The 19,901-nt window shown below is 38.1% G+C and overlaps 1 protein-coding gene across 2 annotated transcripts; it reads right to left on the reverse strand.

Moving 5' to 3' along the window:
* Window positions 1-2,299: 2,299 nt before the first annotated feature.
* p2ry6 (pyrimidinergic receptor P2Y6) lies at window positions 2,300-19,612 on the reverse strand. Of its 2 annotated transcripts, none has more exons than XM_028464748.1 (4): window positions 19,542-19,612; window positions 19,311-19,433; window positions 5,533-5,948; window positions 2,300-4,697 (listed from the first exon to the last, which is right to left on the reverse strand). In XM_028464748.1, the coding sequence occupies exons 3-4, from the start codon at window positions 5,937-5,939 to the stop codon at window positions 4,025-4,027; spliced, it is 1,080 nt and encodes a 359-aa protein (XP_028320549.1). In that variant the 5' UTR covers window positions 5,940-5,948; window positions 19,311-19,433; window positions 19,542-19,612; the 3' UTR covers window positions 2,300-4,024. The 2 variants fall into 2 exon arrangements, with proteins under 2 accessions (XP_028320549.1, XP_028320550.1); XM_028464749.1 differs by having other exon boundaries at window positions 19,311-19,440.
* Window positions 19,613-19,901: the final 289 nt, after the last annotated feature.

The raw sequence follows: 19,901 nt of genomic DNA on the forward strand, positions 1-19,901 counted from the left end.
ATATGCTTTTCCCCTGACTTCTGTTGTTTTTTGCATGTTAATGCCTGAGATAGGGCAGCGAGGGGTGGGCGGGGCTAGGAGAGAGTGAGTATGGGGGCTGTCATGCCCCCCCTCGGGAATAGAGAGGAAAAGCTTTCCTTGTTTTTCAGATAGTAAAGGAATAAACTGGGTGTAATTATAGACCATTCCCCTGCGAACACGATCACAAGCACTGCCATGAGTTTCACGGCGAAGAAAGACTTTTAGACAAGATTTAAATCTGTTTGAACCACTTTAAAGTCCACCAGAAGAATAACACAAAAAATAATAACTGGCTATTTTTATTTTTTTTTTTATTTTTTTTTTACCCAAACAGCCCACTACATTATCAGTGACACTATGTCTTCATTTTAATTATTATTCCCCCAGAAAACCTTAAAATTGGGAAACTTTTTAACCCATTTTTACCAATTTCCTTTGGCCAATTTGGAACTTCCTTTGTCCCATTTTTTTCAGATTTTAGCCCATTTTGCTAATAAATATCCATTTTTTTGTCCTTTCTATATATATATTTTTTTGGCCACTTTTCATCCAAATAATCTAACTTTTGCCAAATAAATACCACTTGTTTATTTTTTTACCCTATATTTACATACAAGAAGGTATCTCTCCTTGCCCCGCGTGTAAATATGTGTATCCTATATTCTTTTTCTATTTATATCTATATATAGCTTCTGTTATTATATTGTTCATTATATCTTCATTGCACTATTTTTCAGGTGTATTTTGGGTTTTCTGTGTTGCCCTCTGTTGTCTTTTTTTATTGCACTATTTGATATGAGCTGTCATAACAGTACATTTCCCCACTGTGGGATCAATAAAGTTACTTTATCTATCTGTATTTTGTCCTTTTTTTGTCCTATTTTTGTCAATTTTTGCGTGTTTTTTGGCCACTTTTCATCCAAATAAGTTAACTTTTGGCCAATAAATATCACTTGTTTCCTTTTAACCCTACATTTTGATTTTTTTTTTTTGCCCTTTTTCACTATTGTTTGCCACATTTTGCCCATTTAAGCTACCTTTTGCCATTACATGCCACCTGGTTTATGGAGGTAGATTTGTGTCTTTATTATTCAATTTAAAAAAAAATAACCTTTTCAATAATTTTTTTTTTTTTTTTTTAATCAAAAATACATATTTTCATTTTATTTTTTTTATTGAAGCCATCTTTTTTGTATTTGGGCCATATTATGAGTAGTATTTTTGCGTCTTTATTATTCAATCAAAAAATAAAAAATTTCATGCAATTATTTGGGTATTAGTTTTTTTTTCATTTGAACATTTCATTTCATTTATTTATTTTTGATTGAAAGGTTTTTTGTTATTGATTTTTTTTTTTTTTTTAATCATCAGCAGTGTGAAGTGGTGGCGTCAGCATTGTAAAAGCAAAGATAAAAGTTTGCACTTTGCACAATGACCCTACTGTGGTAATTCTCACGCTGCAGTCTGCCTAACAGCTCCTTTTGTTCTCATTCATTCACAGCAGAGCTACAGACTTACACTGACACTACAGCGCCCCCACAGGCTGACCTGTGCAACGACGAAAAGAAAAGTTGTGAACCACCGGGTTATAGAGTGGCACAATATACAAAGTTCACGAGACGATATGCAGAACTGCCACAAATCATGTTATCATCTTGATATTCTTCAAAAGAATATTCCGTGGATGAAAAAATAAAATAAAAATACTACTGGGTACTAGTAGTACAATTAATGATTTATTTTGTGATGTTTTAATATTGTGACATCATCTTTCAATTTATAATCCCACCCTAAGCAAATATCTGGATTGTTTATCTCGTTCAGTCAATCAGAGTTACTCAAGCTACGGCAAGTCGAGGGGACCAAAGTTCATTATCATGAAAAAAATAAAAAGAGTACTGAATGGGGAAATATAAGCATGAGAAAAGTCAAGTGTGGTGTGAGAATGCGTCAAATTGCGAGACTGTCACACTCAAAGCTTGAGGCTTGGCAGCTCTGATGTAGTGTGCTCCATTTGCTCCAGACAGCTGTGCAAACTTGCAATTTAGAAAAAAAGCTATACCCGACATGATTATTTAAAAAGACACAAAGTCAAGATCAGATTTGTTATTAAGTTTATATCGATGCAAACATAAGACACATGCCTAAACCTGGTGTTAATTTGATGTAAAAAAAAAAAACCAAAAACACAGAAATTAAGTTAGCTTTCTTAACGTTTACAGTGCATCCATTTTCAACAACAAATTAGAAACAACCATTAAAGAAAATAAACGTACGTAATTTCACATTTTCTATCCACTCAAAGGTAGCAAAAATAAATCAAACTTTCAATATAAATCAGTCATGTTTTCTGTACAAAAATAAAAGCTCTTGCAAATAACACTGACCGGCACAAGTTTTTAGGTTACATGACACAAAGATGTCAATTATTTGACAATAACTAAAAACATTTATGATACTTCCAGACATAAAAATATCCACAAACACAGAAACAGTAAAGTGGTGCAGCAACTTATCACAGAAGATCTTACAGTGACTGAATATGCACGTCTTCCTGAGGCTCATGCTGCATTCTTTTCCTTAGTACAGTTTCAAAATCATGTTCTATGGTAAAATCGCACACATGTCCAACATTACGTATTCACATTAAATAGAAGTGATCACTATTTATCACAAGCCAGTTACGACCATTTGTTTTACATGTGCTCAGAGTGGCACTGGTTTTGCAAAGCTGGTGAAAATATCACAGTTTTGGTCCATTTACGATAAGTATTACAACAAATGCATTCAATACATTTGTCAGCAGCTGTTCTTGAAATTCAACTAATGACATATTTGGGACACAAACGTATATTTGTACTTTGATTTGAATAAATTGAAATGTTAAACCAAGAAGTCACATGTCTAAGTTTTAAACTGCCAAGAGATAAAGTGAAGTAGTTTTGGCCTCAAGCTTCACTTTAAATTATATACATAAAGGAAAACAAGCGACCACACAGCTACATGCTCTTACAAATTCATTTCATGAACACAATACAATTTAAACACAACACCGTTTTTTCCACTAAGCTGACTAAAAGCATTTAAAAAAAAAGAAAGAAAATCATAGTATTTTGTTAAAAAATACAAATATAGACTCAAACAGCTCCAGTTAGTGCACAACATGTGTTAATATTAAATATGTTCATTAAAATAATTCAGTATCAGACATCTACAAGTTATTCATGTCATTCCATAAAATAAAATAAAAACCCTGCTTCCTAGTCTGAATACTTAGACTGCAATTCCTGTTTTAAAATATCTCTCCTAGCCTGATGAGGTAAAGCCTCTTAAAATAGTCTCAGAATGGATTTTACACGTTATATGTTACAGTAACTACACACGCCATCCAGTGGTTAAACCATGCAACAACATGTATTAGTACATTTTTATAGACCATATAAAATGTATCCTCTGTTTATGTCTAAATACACCAGTTTTGCTCTATTTTATAGATTTATTCTGTGCGGGATCATTAGTATGAACAGTAGAATGTGGGATTTCACCTTGATAAATTAAAATATGCCAAACACATTGATAATCATGTGATTAACATGTAACTTTGTGTAAACTTTTCAAAACTGAAAAAGGCTAAATCACACAAATATATTCACACAAAGACTTACTAGTATTTCTTTGTTCCTTTTTTGCAACCCGTGCACAGTGAAATGAACATCAACATACCACAGATGAAAGACTTCATTATAACACTATACAGTGTGACTGAAATAGTCAAAATAAGATTCCTGCAAAAATGAAAAAAAAAAAAAGCTCCAATAATATGGCCTGAATATGGTGCATGTGGCATTAATTTCATAGTGCAAGATTACAACTTGGAAGTTGTTTTCGGCATACGTTTTGACACAACAATGTTTTATATTTTATAAGAAACATGGAGACACATGCTTAATGAGCCACCGATTAGCCTATCAGAGCCTTTGGGTACATGGTGATGACTTTCTCCTCACACATTAGTGCCTTTGTCCCTCAGAGTAGTGACTTTCAGCATGAAATTCCTGGTGCTCTGTCGATAATGTGGCTGTGTGAAGTAAAAGAGAATCGGATCGAGGAAGCTGTTCATGCTGGCGAAGGGTCTGGTGCTTTTATAGATGATGGAGAACAGGTTCCTTGTCTTGCAGGACGCTCCGGGGACGGTGCGCACCACCAGGTACATGGTCTTGGTGAGGTGAAAGGGGAGGAAGCTGATGCAGAACACCACCGCCACAACCATGATCATCCTCACTGCCTTGCCCCGTTTGTCCCCGGTTGCCGTGGAGACGCCCTGGTAAAGGACGGGACGGCAGAGGATGTGGACCATCCGGCAGTAACACAGCATCACACCCACAAAAGGCACCAGGAAGCCCAGGCAGGTCAGAGCCATTCCGTATGGATAGTAATCCACAGATCGCTTTGGTGTACTCAGATCGTAGCAAACCGTGCGGTTCCTCTGGGTTCCTGTAGCAGCAAAGTGGAAGGTTGGAGCACACAGGATGGCGACCACCACCCACACCCCTAAGCAGATGCACCATGTGAACCTGCGTCCACCCTGCTTATGCCACATTGCAAGAGGATGGCATATGCCCATGTAGCGCTGTACGCTGATGCAGGTGAGGAACAGGATGCTACCATGTAGGTTACTAAGACAGGGGGAAGAAAATAGAGACATTACATTTTTCAGTTACAATTATCCATGTTCAATTACAATTCAATTATGATTACAGTGACCAGCATTTTGTTCCAAATAAATGTTTTTATCCTCAGAAAGTCAATTACAATTACAATTAACCTCAATTACTGAGTTTGCAAGAAATAGCCCCATGAAACGTAACTTTCCTCTTGTGTTAGCTTTCTGTTAGCATCTCTTACGATAACAGGTCCTAAATCAGCTGTAAAATACACTAAAAACAAAGGTCTATCATCTAATTTCTTTCCTATCTATTGCTTACCTTGTTAGGCTTCCTAATCAATGAAAATATATACATTTTTGTGTCAGTACATCACTGATTTTAATTTTTTAATGGTAAAATGAGGGAAAGCTTGATATGAAACATATTTTAATAGTTGCTTACTACTTATGTCTAGAACTGTAACATGGTTCCCCGGTCTTGCGTTATGGAATTTTCATGGCAATTACAACTACAAGTGAATTATCTCAATTGCAATTTAATTACGATTACGAAAGCAACAGATTTTTTTTAAATTCCAATTATAATTACGCCATAATTGGAATTGATTATCAATTACGCGATTACACTTATAACTGACCCCCAACCCTGGATGCCTCTGAGGAAGACTGACAGTTGGCAGGAGATCAAAAGTTTGTCTATATAAATGAAAGATAGATAGATAGTAAATAGAGCCAAACATTACTACAACGTTTGCAAATCATGCACTTTTCCATGTTTTAAAAAAATCTTATATCTCCAAGTTTGCTTATATCAACACAACAGAGACGAGCTCACCAGAACCCACCTGTAGAACTGGAACCTGACCAGTTTGCAGGTAAGCTCCCCAAAGGGCCAGTAGTCATGACTGCCATAGTTGTAGATCAGTAAAGGAAGTGACATCACATATAGAAAGTCTGCTATGGCCAGGTTGAGCATGTAGATGTTGCTTTTGGACAGGTTTGGCCTGGTCGCCCATATCTTCAGTATGACAGCAGCATTGAGCGGCAGGCCGAGCAGGAAGACCACAGAGTAAACAGCAGGCAGTAAGATACGCTTGAAGTCCTCTTTGTACGTGCAGCGCAGGAAACCAACCACACTAGTGTTGGCAGCAGTGAAGCTGTCAGTAGCGTGTGTGTCCACAGAGAACGGGTCCAAGGAGAAGGTTTTAGAGGTGGGAGCTTCTGTGGGGAGGGAGGTGAAAAGATGTGGCATCTTCACATTCTGTAGGGAGAAATGAAGGGAGACAGGAATGAATTATTACGATACACTACTTAGGTAAAATATTCACAACAGCTTAATGCCAATGTGGAATTAAAATGGGGCATGTGGACAAAAACCAGACATTCAGAATCGATTTATCATTGGGCTGGAAAAGAAATGGACAAATAAATATACAAACTGACAGGCTAAAACCAGACATGGGCGACTGGCGGCCCTCGATCAAATTTTCTGCAGCCTGTGAGTAAATGCACAAAAATAAATTCAAAAAGTTACAAAACAACAAAAATACACACAAATAAATTCAAAAAGTTACAAAACAACAACAAAATACACACAAATAAATTCAAAAAGTTACAAAACAATAACAAAAATACACAAAAATAAATTGAAAAATTACAAAACAACAAAAATACACACAAATGTACAATAAAAATGCACAAAATGACAAAAGAAACACTAGAATAACATAAAAAAACACACAAAATGAATCCAAAAAAGTCACATAACAGATAAACACACAAAATGACAAAAAAAAAAAGACTCTAAAACACAGTACATGACAATGACTCCAAAAGTTAAAGAGAGTGATAACACTATAAGGAAAAGCAAAGGGCAAAAAGTAGTTTGAATAATGGTGACGGTACGTTGTTGCACAATATATCTTTCCACCTTTAATAACCAAAAGTGTAAGTGGAGAACGCGGGCATCGATCCCAGTACCTCTCACATGGTTAGGGTATGTGCAAATATATATATATATATATATATATATATATATATATATATACACAGTATATATATATATATAAATTATAATTTGCTTTACAGTAAGTTCAATGCTCTAACAACAAGGAGCAGTTTTAGTAGTAGTGTTTAAAAAGCACATGTTCAATAATCAGCAATGCCCGCATATTTTTCGCTAACATCGTCACATGTATGTTTTTGTTATTTTTTAAAAATTCATCCTTCAGTTCGTGTTTTTGTAATATATGACCATGTGATCTACATCCTTTAATGTCTTTTTTATGTCAGGAATTTGTTTTTACAATATTGAAATTAAAAACAAAGCAAATATTTACAAATCTGGGTATTCAGAATAGTGTGAAATCACAACCTAAGTTTATATATTGTATTTTATTACATATCAGAGTAACTATTACAAATACAATATACTTCAGAACTTTAGGTTCTTGTTGGATTGGAATAATTAAAATTGTATACTTTTTAGTGAGTCTGACGGAGTTGACACAAATCCAGTTAAAATTGAAAATGCATTTTTATTTAGAACCTGTTCCTTTACATGGTTAAATAGCAAAGACCATTCTCTACAGAAACATAACTAATTAGTATTATTTAAAAAAAAAAAAAAAAAAAAAAAAAGGTCCTTAAAAAGTGTTTTGCCCCAACTCTCAAAAATCAGTGATATACAGTATATAGCTGGTTTTAATGCCATGACAATGCATTTTACCACAATTATGTTGTGTATACCAATAAACTCAGATTAAGAAAACATATAAACTTAATCACAATGAATTGCTGATCTGGTTTGTTTTAAAAAATGACTGCAATGTCACTTTCAGTGTTGTACCGAATGATATACAGTTTTGTACTGGCCAGTTTTATAGTTTATTCACATATTATAATTTTATGTGATTTATCAAGTGGGGACACTAAAATGCTGCACCTCATCTTTGACCCATATACAGGCATCTTTCAGATACAGTAACGGTCTTAATGTCATTTCCTGTACTCTATGAGGATGACCTCTCCCATGCTCTGCTGAGCATGCCCTCATCGTTAACAAGTCCTCAGCCTTCTTCTCCTCCGCCGTCTCCACCTCAGCCTTCTTCTCCTCCGCCGTCTCCACCTCAGCCTTCTTCTCCTCCGCCTTCTTCACATCCACTTTCTCGATCTCCGCCCTCTCCTCCTCAGGCCCCTGCATCACCTGCTGATGTGCCCTCCAGCAGTATGTCTGATGAGGCTCAGGTAAGACACTTAAATAACTATTTCAATCCAATCTTTATTTCACACATATTACTATTAATCAATTACGTTATTAGGAGCCGTGATTGGACCGGATGGGATCACTGGGTGGGTCAACGTCCAGGTCGGATCTCCGTGAGCCTTCTCACTTCACTAACCTGCAGGTGACCCAGATCGTCCAGCTGTGGACAGCTCTAACTGAGGTTGACAAGCATCGTGTCAACTACCACTATCAGGTGCGCCTGATAAGTGGCCGCTTTAAGGCTCCGAAGTCACACCGGGTATGGAGTGTCAAACGCTGCTTGATAGGACATCCCTTTGTAGGCCTGGCTCCACTTGGTCCTGCACTGGGTCCTCCTGAGTCTCCCTTCACAGAGTGGAACAGACGGTGGCCCTTGAGGAGGGGAGTGGAGTACCCAAGAGGAGGTATGTCAGAGGAGAGGCATACAACACGTGTGGCAAGTGTAGACAGCCAAAAACCAAGCAGTTTGGCCATAGCTGTCATGGTCAACTTGTGTACAGTATATAGTAGGGATGTAACGGTATGAAAATTTCACACACGCGGTTATAGTGACCAAAATTATCACGGTTATCGGTATACTGCGGTATTTTTAAAATGTCTTCAAAATGTTGAAAACACACTGAAATTTAAATCATTTCACCAAGATTTATAGTTAATAGATTTGTTATATATTAAAGTCTTAACAATAACAACCTGAACAAAACACTGCAAAGTTAACATTAACTAAGTATAAAAAACTGTGCAAGATAAACATTAAATACAGTAAATAAAAAAGACTTATCAAAACAATAGTCACAGCAAAAAATTATCAAAATTTAACATTAACAATAACCACAGTAAAAAATAAAAATAAAAAGTATAAAAACTCTTCAAAATATGGTAAAAATGAAAATCTCAAAACTGCAATAATGACCACAGTAAAAAATACAGATCAATAAAGTGCAGGTGTGATTTCACATTAAGTAAACTTGAATAAGCTTATACCACTACTACCTTTATTTTTTTATTAAATACAGCAAGAAAGTGTCAGACACTCAGTGAAGTCGCTGACTGTTAAAAAAAAAAAAAAAAAGAAAAAACATATCCGACAGGCAGAGACATAACGCTCTCTACCAAGCACCACGTCTGAACGAACCCACGTATACCAGAACTCTGGTTAACAAGTAAGTACAAACCAAATTAAAAACAAACCTGAAGCTGATGAAACCCTAAATGTTAACGGAAAAGACCTGCACACCTAAGCGACAGAGAGAAGGTGTTTTAATGTGTTTGCGTATACGCAGACAGGTCCCCAAGATGACAACCATTTATGTCCAAAGGCAGCGTAGAGAGCTGCCTTTGGACGTAACCATGCTATGCTAAATGCTATACGTAAGTTCACAGTACATTAGTGAATTGATATCACGTGACCGCTGCTGCTACGTTGTCTAGCTAGTGGGCGGGATAACACTACAGTCAGGATGACAGTGCTAGAGACAATAAGAGAAACTTTTTTTGGGGAAAAATTACAGCTTTTAAAAGATGGGAGACCAACACCTGAGTTACCAGATCTTCAGCAAAGGTAAGGTCAGAAAATTGTTCGTATTTTCTACAGTGAATGGAAGGCTTGGCTTTGTGGATGCTCCTCACTGAGGCTGTTCTGAGTTGTTGATGTTGACATTTTCTCCGTGTTTCTGTTTCCAACACAAACAAAGGATGTGCTGCTGTGTCATGAGATATATCTTGTGGGGAGAGTATGGAGGCTATATTAAATAATTGTTTATGTTTCTTTAATGGTGTTTTACGTTGTTGATTTTGTTAGATGGCTAAATGCATGTTCATGTGAATCTTGTTGGGTTTTTCTTTCTTATTATGAATTTTTTTATTTTGATAAGCGAATTGAGATGGCTTTGTTGTAAATTGCGCTATACAAATAAAGTTGAATTTAATTGAATTGAATTAACACTTGCCAGCAGAAACATATGAAATTGTCAGTGGTGTTGACATTGGTGGTCTCGATTTGGAACGAACTGCCTACCCAACCCAAGTGCTCACGGCACGTCACTGTATATAGTGTATATATTGTGTGTTTGAGTACAGTTCCCCAATACATTATCTATTCTCACAGCTTTGATTGTTGTAAATATCTGCATTATATTTGTATATTGTGCAACAATGTACTCTAACCAAAAGTGTAAATGGAGAATGCGGGCATTGATCCCGCTACCTCTCACATGCTAAGCGAGCGCTCTACCATTTGAGCTAATTCCCCATGAAGTGTGTCTTCATGGGGAAGTTTACAGTTCTCTCAATCCATAGCTGATCTTTGCAATTTCTTTTAGTTTCAACACATTTCACATCCATACATGGTTTCCTTCCACGATACCATGAATAAGCCCACTGATGGTATGCAGTGTGTACTGTAAAGGTCTCCCTGCTATGGTTAAAACTTACAGGCTAAAGATGAACTGGAAAAAACAGGCCGATAGATATGATTCTGATAATGAGATCACTGCAGCATTTTCCAACAAGTGTTGAACTGCCCAGTTACAGACCTCAGACAGTCTGGACTCCCACTCACACCTCATAGTGTGTGTAACCTGCCGTCATTCAGAGTGTGATCAACAATACTAAGGATTGCGGCCTCCTTTGCATCAATCAAACGCATTTCTCTCCTGGCAGCATAAGATTTGGCACTGAGTCAGAGATCGGCTTGAGCCAGCAGCTTCTTAGCATTGACAGACTGTGACTCATTCCACAAAATATATTTGCTAAGGAAGGCCTTTGCTGCGTGTGTCGTAAACCAGCTTAAAACTGTCAATGTGTGCATGTTAAAAACTTATTTGTGTGTTTTAAATTCCTTCCTCTGTGCTTTGTGAGTAAATAAAAAACAGTAAGCAACAACAGGGGTACAAAATAGGTCCTGGAGAATGCGGGCATCGATCCCGCTACCTCTCGCATGCTAAGCGAGCGCTCTACCATTTGAGCTAATTCCCCATGAAGACACACTTCCCCCTCCTTCCTGCACATGTTTGTGTAGGAAGGAGGGGGAAGTACAGACCCCCATGACTCTTCAAGGCAGTGAAATTGTCTTCTTTACCAAAATAGTTCCTGGAGAATGCGGGCATCGATCCCGCTACCTCTCGCATGCTAAGCGAGCGCTCTACCATTTGAGCTAATTCCCCATGAAGACCCACTTCCCCCTCCTTATGTACACAACCCCAGGACTCTTCAAGGCAGTGAAAATGTCTTCTTTTCTTATAACAAAAGAGTTCCTGGAGAATGCGGGCATCGATCCCGCTACCTCTCGCATGCTAAGCGAGCGCTCTACCATTTGAGCTAATTCCCCATGAAGTCACAGTTCCCCCTCCTTCCTACACATGGCTGTGTAGGAAGGAGGGGGAAGTGCACACCCCCAGGACAACCCACTAAGTGTAGTGTTACAGCCTGACTGCACTCTGCCTTCAGCTGCACTCTGATTATCTTTAGCACACAGGAGGGACACACTCTCTTGACATTGCCTCCCACTAAGGTTTGCCAAGAGGCAGATCTGTGTGTGACGAGAGATTATTTACAACGCTATACTGCAAGAATGTGCCTACAACCTAGAGAGCAACACACAACAACAAACAATTAGTTTAACTCAAATGCCACAAACTGAGGAAAGCCTGGTTTGATCATCGGATCAAAACTGATCTTATTATACTTGGCATTTCAAAATGACCCTACATATACAGTAGATGTATACATGAGTTGCAGCTATCTATAAGTGCATCAATAACAGATTGGCTGGTTGGAGCTTCAGGTTTAATTTGTACAATGAGCCCAACAAGGTGACAAAGCTCTTTGGAAACCCCTCCTAATTTTGGAATTCAGGAGCTCTGATCACTTCAATGGTCACAGGTGGACATAATCAAAGACCTAAGCATGCTTCTATAAACATTTGCTAAAGAAATATGCAAAAAATTATGTTGATAACATTTCCTTCATATTAAATGTTATTCAGTCAAAGAAAAAATACTTTCTTGCTCCCGTATTTAATGTAACTGAGACAGGAGGATGCTTCCAGTTTTGGCATTACTGTGCACGCAACAAGCAAGTTTAATATGGAAAAAGTTGACGGGCAAGCGCACAGAGGTGACCTTCACCATACATAAAAGCATCAGGCTGAATTCCAGTGCAGACTGAGAGCCTGGTTTTCACGTCCAACCATCAGCGTCTGACCTCTAAAATACACTTCAGCAAGATGCCTGATAAGAAATGACATTTAAAAAAAAAAAAAAATCCTTGTAAAGATCCTTCTCAGAAGATTTCAAGCTCTGAGAGCAAAGACAGGCCAACTCTATATTAATCAATAAAGGCGACTCAGAATAATTAGCAACTCAGAGCTAAATTTGGAAAAGCACTCGTTTAAAAAAAATGGATGAGGTCAACAAGAGTGCAATCGTGAGTTTCTAATAGAAAAACATGGACATTTAGAACGTCCAGTTATCAGTGCAATAACAAACATCCTCCTTGCTTGGAGAGATTAAATTAGTCCAATGTTTAAATCAAAAACAGACAGAAATGCAGAGCTGATCTGCACACTCTTGTGGCCACATCCGTGACATGTACAATTATATTTAATCATGTATGATAAACCAGTACGATGTGGATTGGGAGCACTAATGCGGTACAATCAGAGGATGGACATTGAGGCCATTAAACAGAGGAAAGCTTAAACAAATCAGCTGCCCCATAAATAGCTAGTCAAGTGGTGAACAAGGCTGCTGTTCCAACATGAGGACTCAGCTCGCCATATGGCCAACAGGGCATAAAAGTGCAATCGTAGTTAGGCTACAGTACTAATAAATTACTGTACTTCAATCTCTTGTCATCTCACAAAAAATGAGCAAAGGCTTGCCTCAGAATCAAACATAAGCCCTGATCATTTTTTTTCTTTTAAAAAGCACAAAAACAGGTAAGGCTGTATGACTCACTAGAAGATTTATCCAACGACTTTAAGATGAAATTACAACTTTGAGTGAACCACTTCCAAATGTTGCATCAAAGGTAAACAGGAGTGTTTTCAAAACTGATCACACATGTCTGCAGTTGATTATACAAAGCACTCCGTGGGTAATTACTTGGCTTGGAGACAACAACAGGTTGATGCATGTTGGAGTAAGAATTCACACTGAGGATTGCAAAAGGTATGTAAGGATTGATAGGAGACAGCTTTACTGGTCTGGTTCATGTCAGGGTGTGTATCTTCACCTCAAGGCCAATTGGACAGATTACAAGGTTCCTACAGGTATCAGAATGAACGGTCACTGTCAACTCCAACTACATCATAGAGAATTATCGATAGTCTTAGCCTAGGCTACGTTCAGACTGCAGGCAGAAGTGGCGCAAGATCTTCATATGTGACCTGTATCCGATTTGTTGAAGAGTTTGAACAGCACAAATCTGATTTTTTTTTTTTTTTTCAAATCCGACCCAGGTCACTTTTATATGTGGTCCTAAATCTGATACATATCTGATATTTTTCAATTCGACTGCTGTCTGAACATCCAGGTCCCACTTATCCAACCACTATGAAAATATCATACAACTGTTACAATCTTAGCCATAGTCTTTACATTTCTATTATCTCATTTCTGTTGACTCTTCAAAGGCAGTGAAAATATCTTTCACTTGAACCAAAAGAGTTCTTGGAGAATGCGGGCATTGATCCCGCGACCTTTCACTTGCGCTTCAAGCCCAGAGTTTTGATCTTGATCCAATTCCGCGTAAATCGGTTAAAATATCGTACAACTGTTACAAACCTAACCCTAACCCATATATGATCATTGAAATGTCATGTCACAATTCTGCATCCAAGGAGGAGAGGTGGGGGGAAAAAACCTTATTTTTAGTCTTCTTCTTAAATCTGTTTGAATGTTAAAGTGTTGACTTCAGTTGTACAGAAACTTCACGATTGCCACACCCACGCGCCATATTTAGTCCCGTAAACAACATGCAGGTCTGTGCGGTCATTTAGTACCCCAGGACCTTTTTTAAGCATCCAGGTCACTTCAGGGTCACATTCAGTTCATTCTCTAAACTGATAAAAGTCGTGTTTAGTGTGAAATATGAAAATCAAATTTCTCAAACAAACTGACCTTGTTAATTCTGTTAAAAAAATGTCATTCCAACTACACACGTTGACAGTCTTTGCTGTTCAAGATCTGAAACTGGTATGCACTGCCAGAGGCTGACAAACTGGAATCCATTCTTGAAAAAACTGACACATTCTGCATATCTTATTGTGAAAGTGTTAAAACATCAGTTGAAATGAAGTTGGAGACAATACTATTACAACCATGAAGATTAGACGGACAATCCAATCAGAAAAACTTAATTTTGTGAACACTATCCTCAATTTTATTCAAATCAATGTAATAAAATCAGATGATGCAATAACAGAAACCACCCACTTTCATTTATTAAAGCATGTCTAAAGGGCACAACTATCCCACATACTGTATGTTTACAGTCTGTCTGCTTTCTGTGACATCCACTGTTGCTTTGGAATGGTTTTTGTTACGTTTACTTTGTTGACACAGACTTTTTGTCGGAAAAAATATTTCGCTCGTCCATCCTCGCGAGTGTTCACAGTTGTCATGGGTGTTGGGTGTATGCAAGCAAAAATGCTAAGGCCAGTCAGTAATGTATTAAAACAGCAACAGAGAGGCTCATTAGCACTGGTCGCACACTTCCTCTAACAGTCTCTGGTTGCTATCGTTTCCAATCAGGATAATCTGGATCCTGCTTAGACCAAAAAGCTACATTTATCTGCAGGTGTTCATGTTAATTTGGCAATTTGGCTGGTTTGTTAAGGACTGCTGCCAGTGAGTATTGAATTTTTAGTCACTGAGATAATGCAGTGCACTTAACATTTGCCAGTAAACAACTTTAGCTATGTTTTTGTGTCTCTGTCCAGAGACATATTACATGCTACCCTCTGCTACCACACAGACAATCAAAGCTTACATGTATAAGGACTGTCAAAGGAAATCATGCATGCTCATGGAGAACATGCAACATCAGGAAACGAGGGCTCCAACTCAAAACTTTTACACTGTGAGGCAGTGTCAATGGTTAGCTGAATGAATTGTTCGAAAACCCAAGCCTGCTCCTTCCATCTCAGGGACTGGGAAGAAAACAAACACCTTTAACATCACATGGTCTGGAACACCTCTTGAGCACTGTAACAACCCTATCTTTATTTGTTTAACACTTGCACTCTAACCGATAAGGAACATGTAAAAAATACCAAACTAAAAGCCAACTCCCAAAATAACATCATGTGGAAGCTGACCAACTCCAACTGGCAAATGGCAAACACATTAAGGTCCTCTTAAAGTCCTGTTTGGGAGAGATCATCTCATGCCAAGAAGCTAGACCCAGCATTGAATAACACCTACCGCTTAATCTCTGGCTGCTTGAAACCCACCAATACTAGGCCTGGGCTGATAATCGATAAATCAATTAACCGGATGATAAATAAAATAAACTTGGTAAGTTTTCCAGCCTCTGTATATTGCCATATTCATGCGTATTTGGCGGCGCGCCTATCGGCTGCGGAAGCTAGTGTTAGCAACTGATATTAAACAGCAGATAACTCAGTCAGTTCTAATAACTTCTCAGTGAACCTGCAGAGAACCCTTTACTCTAAAATAATATACCAACACCAGGCAATCTTAGATTTAGGTAAATCAAACAGTTATAGTCCAGTAGATGCGACTACTCTGGACCTACTACGTAGCTTCGGATTGCTACACATAGCGGTCTGCGGAGCCTCTTACGCGCGGTGTCCACCAGCGGAGCCTCTTACCTGCGGTGTCCACCAGAGGAGCCTCCAAACAGTCCAGATGACAAGGGGGTTCACCCTCAGCCCCTGCGTGTTTGTTCCATAGCGGAATGAATGGAGTAAACTGTTAGGGAATGTACAACTATATACCTCTGTGCCTCAATGCAATTTTGTTTTTTGAGAGAGACTTGATAAACCATTCTATTTATTGCTTTGGTTGTGTGTGGTTTTGCATTTCAGGTGTTTTTTTTTCTTAACAGAGACAGGGTTTATTTCATTGTTTTTGTTTGTGATATTTATTAAAGTGCCATTTTATTTTAATTGTTTGTTTTATTTGTTTAAAAATATACATTAAACTTCCTGACATTACAATTACAATGGTAAAAAATACTAATTAGAAATACAAGTTGATTGCATTTGAAAGGGTGTACTTGCATTAATATGATATGTTATCATTACATTAGTGGTTAATTTGGTCTAAAAAAAATTTATATCGTTTATCGACAATATTTTGTGGGACAATATATTGTCCAGCAAAATCTGTTATCGGACCAGCCCTAACCAATACAAGCATCCTGCACCTCCTCGCTGGCATTGCCCCTGCTGACGTGAGACAGGAAGTATCCAGCTGAGTTGAGATGACCCAGGCCAACTCCTCTATGGATGTGTACCCACGGCACAATGGCTAGAGTCCAAGAGAAGCTTTCTCAGCCATGTCTAGCCCATAACAGTATCATATGAAGAAACCAGACGGCATGTATAGACCCCCCGGTCCTATAAACATGGGTATCCCTCCTTCTGAAGGCCTCCATTCAGGCTCAGAAGCACCATGGGTCCAGTAAAAGAAACTCAACCGCCTGAGAACAGGAACAGGGCAATCAGAAGTTACCATTGCCAGATAGGGCTATGAAACTGGCCAAACCACCTGTGAATGTGGAGAAGAAGAGCATATAATACAGCACTGCCTTTCCTGCCCCCTACTATCCAACCGGTGCAGCTCAAAGGATCTTGCAGTGTCCAATAAAAATGCAAAGGACTGTGTTAAGAAATGGGAAACTGCCATATAACCAACTAGCTTCGAAGACACAAGAAGAAGAAGAAGAAGGGGAAGGAGGAGCAGAAGAAGAAGATTGAATAAATGGTTGTCTCGGTCTTCCACTAACACATCTTGGTTACATGTAAAATATTAATACCCATGTCATTTCAATTATAACTGCCCTTTAAAAAAAGTAAACATCTGCTAATGCTGGTGACTGCAGGTATAGAGGGTTTTTCAAGGCGCGCCATCAAACGGGGTATTGGAGGTACTCAGCATTTAAACAAAGCAGATCCCGAATGTCGAACGACAGGTAATGGTGAATTATTGCCATGTTTTTGGCTGTACCAATTGGTCAGACCGTGAAAAACGTTTTGAGTTTAATAGACTGCCAAAAGTTATAACATGTCAGGGGGGGACAATGGCCACGGTTACATGATGTTTTTTAATTTGGAATTAGTTATTCAGAATTAAATCAATCGGAATTAAAGTGTTATGCTTTGTGTTTACATGGAAATAGTAATTCCCGAACTGAGGTTTACATGGAAAACCGGTTTATTCAGCTTTAGGTAATTCCGCTTTAGGTCTGGGGGTTGGAAAGGCTCTGATTGGACAGTGGGCGAACATGACGTATCACGTCTATCGGGAGAAACACACAACAAACCTTTTATTGTCAGCTGTAACACAGAAGACCACACGAGAACTGTTTTTTCCCTTATTTTGATTGTAGTTTTGAAGCAGCAGCTCCACAATAACACATTTTGGTCCACGGAGCGGAAGAGATAGGACTAAATCACCAGTAAATAAAGCCCAGTAAAACTCTGGAAAACAAAAACCAGGAAGAAATATCTGCACCTTAGTAAAGATAGTAGCTCTAACAACCGTTACAATGATAAACTTGGTGATATTACGGCCTGTGCAGCAGTATGGGGACGTATTTACTCCATGTCCGGGTTTTAGTATCACCTGTCCGGTGAAGCCAGCTACGTTTGCTGATCTCCGTGTGTGTTTAATAAGTCCATGTGTCTGTGTTAATGTCCACACATTTATGCCTCCGTCCATCCACTCTTTTCAATAGATCCATGTCTTTTAAGGCTCTTATTATTATTATGTGGGCTCTAGTCAGGGCGGCCATGTTGGACTGTTGTCCCCAAACGCGTCATCGCCGCAAGTCACACATGTGCAAAACGACTGGAATTAACTTAAAGTGGCTTTAAGTGTTGTTAACTGTTTACAAGAAAGAGGAATTATTTAATTCGGAATTAAAAACGGAATAAACCAGTCACCTAATTCGGAATTAACTTTAATTCGGAATTAAATTAGCATTAGCAATTATGTGTTTACATGGTCAGGTTAAAAAGGAATTAACTTTTATTCCACTTTAAAGAGGAATTAAAGCTCCCATGTAAACGTGGCCAATGTCGAAAGTTATCAGAGGAAAGGAGGCACTTGTGGTTAGCAAAGCTAAACCAGGATCTACGAGGCAAAAATCTGGACAACATCTGAATTTGTTTGGCCCATTTCTTGTCAGAAGAGTGAACTGTTGATAGCAGCGGCTCTTAACTACTTTTTCAGTGTGATGATAAGAATATAATTCATATCAAGCTACTGCATGTGGCATTATTGACTTAAAAAAAAAATAAAAAAAATAAATCACATTTAATAGCCTGTTACAGTTGCAACAAAGAGTTAAAAGCGCTGTATTTCTCATTGTATTCCAGGTAAAAGGTCTGACCTTTATATAACAAAAATAATTACCCAGATTGGGTTAGGGTTAAAATCAGGCAGTTTACAATATCAGGATAGGCAATAGACTGAAGACTATATTGATCCAAGACAAGGGAGCCAACTAGTATGGATCTGAAGCACTGATAAGCCGTAACTTTCCAAATATCGTGCCCTTCTCAGTGAAAACCCTGTATTTCAATCGCCCTAAAAAAAAAAAAAAAAAAAGCAAACATCTACTCATGTGAGCGACTGCAGGTTGTCATGGTTGATTCATTTATGGCCTGCATTCTTGTGGTTTTGTAACATTTAACAAAATATAAAGTGTTTGGTTCTATTCTACAGGAATATTAGATATTAGATATGTAAACAATTTTCAGCCAGATGACAGCATGAACAGTATTAGATGATATATTTACAGGGGGTTTTTTTCTACAAATGATACGGAGCAAACCTGCGATGTCATAATAACAGATCCTGCTATTACATTTCTGAACAAACAAAGCAATGTTTTTGGAAAAACTTCAATTCAGGCAAAGAGGGAAATAAGAACAACGTGATAAAATATCGTGTAATAGGACACAAGAGGCTCAGTGTGAGCACAGTTATGTAGAACGGAGGAGGGAGAATAAAGCCATTTGTACTCATTCCCTTTCATGCTTGCCCTTGGTTAAATTAATTTGTAATTATTATAATTTGCAGTTCCCAAACTTGCAATTATCACCCTCCTAATAAGCCTAGGGAGAAAAGAAAGTAATGGTAATAAAAAGAACACACCCCTTACCGTGAATTACGGTGAAATAAAGTACCATCAACAAGTTGGCGGCTGAGCCATTGCACAGAGTCCGTGCTTTGCTAGGGTCTCCTCCGGGACAACAAAGAGCTGCTCAGCCAGCAGGGAAACGCTCTGGAGGCTCAAATGAAAGAGGAAAAAGTCAGTCCAGACAAACAGAAGCCTTAAAAAAAAAACCACTGTGTGAGCTTTAAAGCAGCCGCTCCTCAGTCTCTGCCCTACCTCCACACCTGTACTGCTAACTCCAGCTGTGACGGAGCTGCTCACTGCATGTTGAACCTGTTACTGATTACTGCAGGACGATTAACAATGCGCATGCGCAGTGAGGATGGAGCAACGCGAGGCTAAAGCAAGGCTAAACTTTACCTTTAGCATAAGCTTTAGCGTTTAAAATGTTGTTTATTAGGCAAAAATCAGTGCATGAATATAACTAAAACACTTATATATTAATGTATCACCAAAATGTGTTGCTAAATACATTGAAAAGTATGAATTAAATAGGCTTTAATTCGGGCAAAACAACAACAACAACAAAAAATAAATAAATAAATAATAAAAGACATGTAGAGAATCAAAATTACT

Source organism: Gouania willdenowi, chromosome 13 (genome assembly GCF_900634775.1).
Source record: "Gouania willdenowi chromosome 13, fGouWil2.1, whole genome shotgun sequence".
NCBI classification, from domain to species: Eukaryota; Metazoa; Chordata; class Actinopteri; order Blenniiformes; family Gobiesocidae; genus Gouania; species Gouania willdenowi.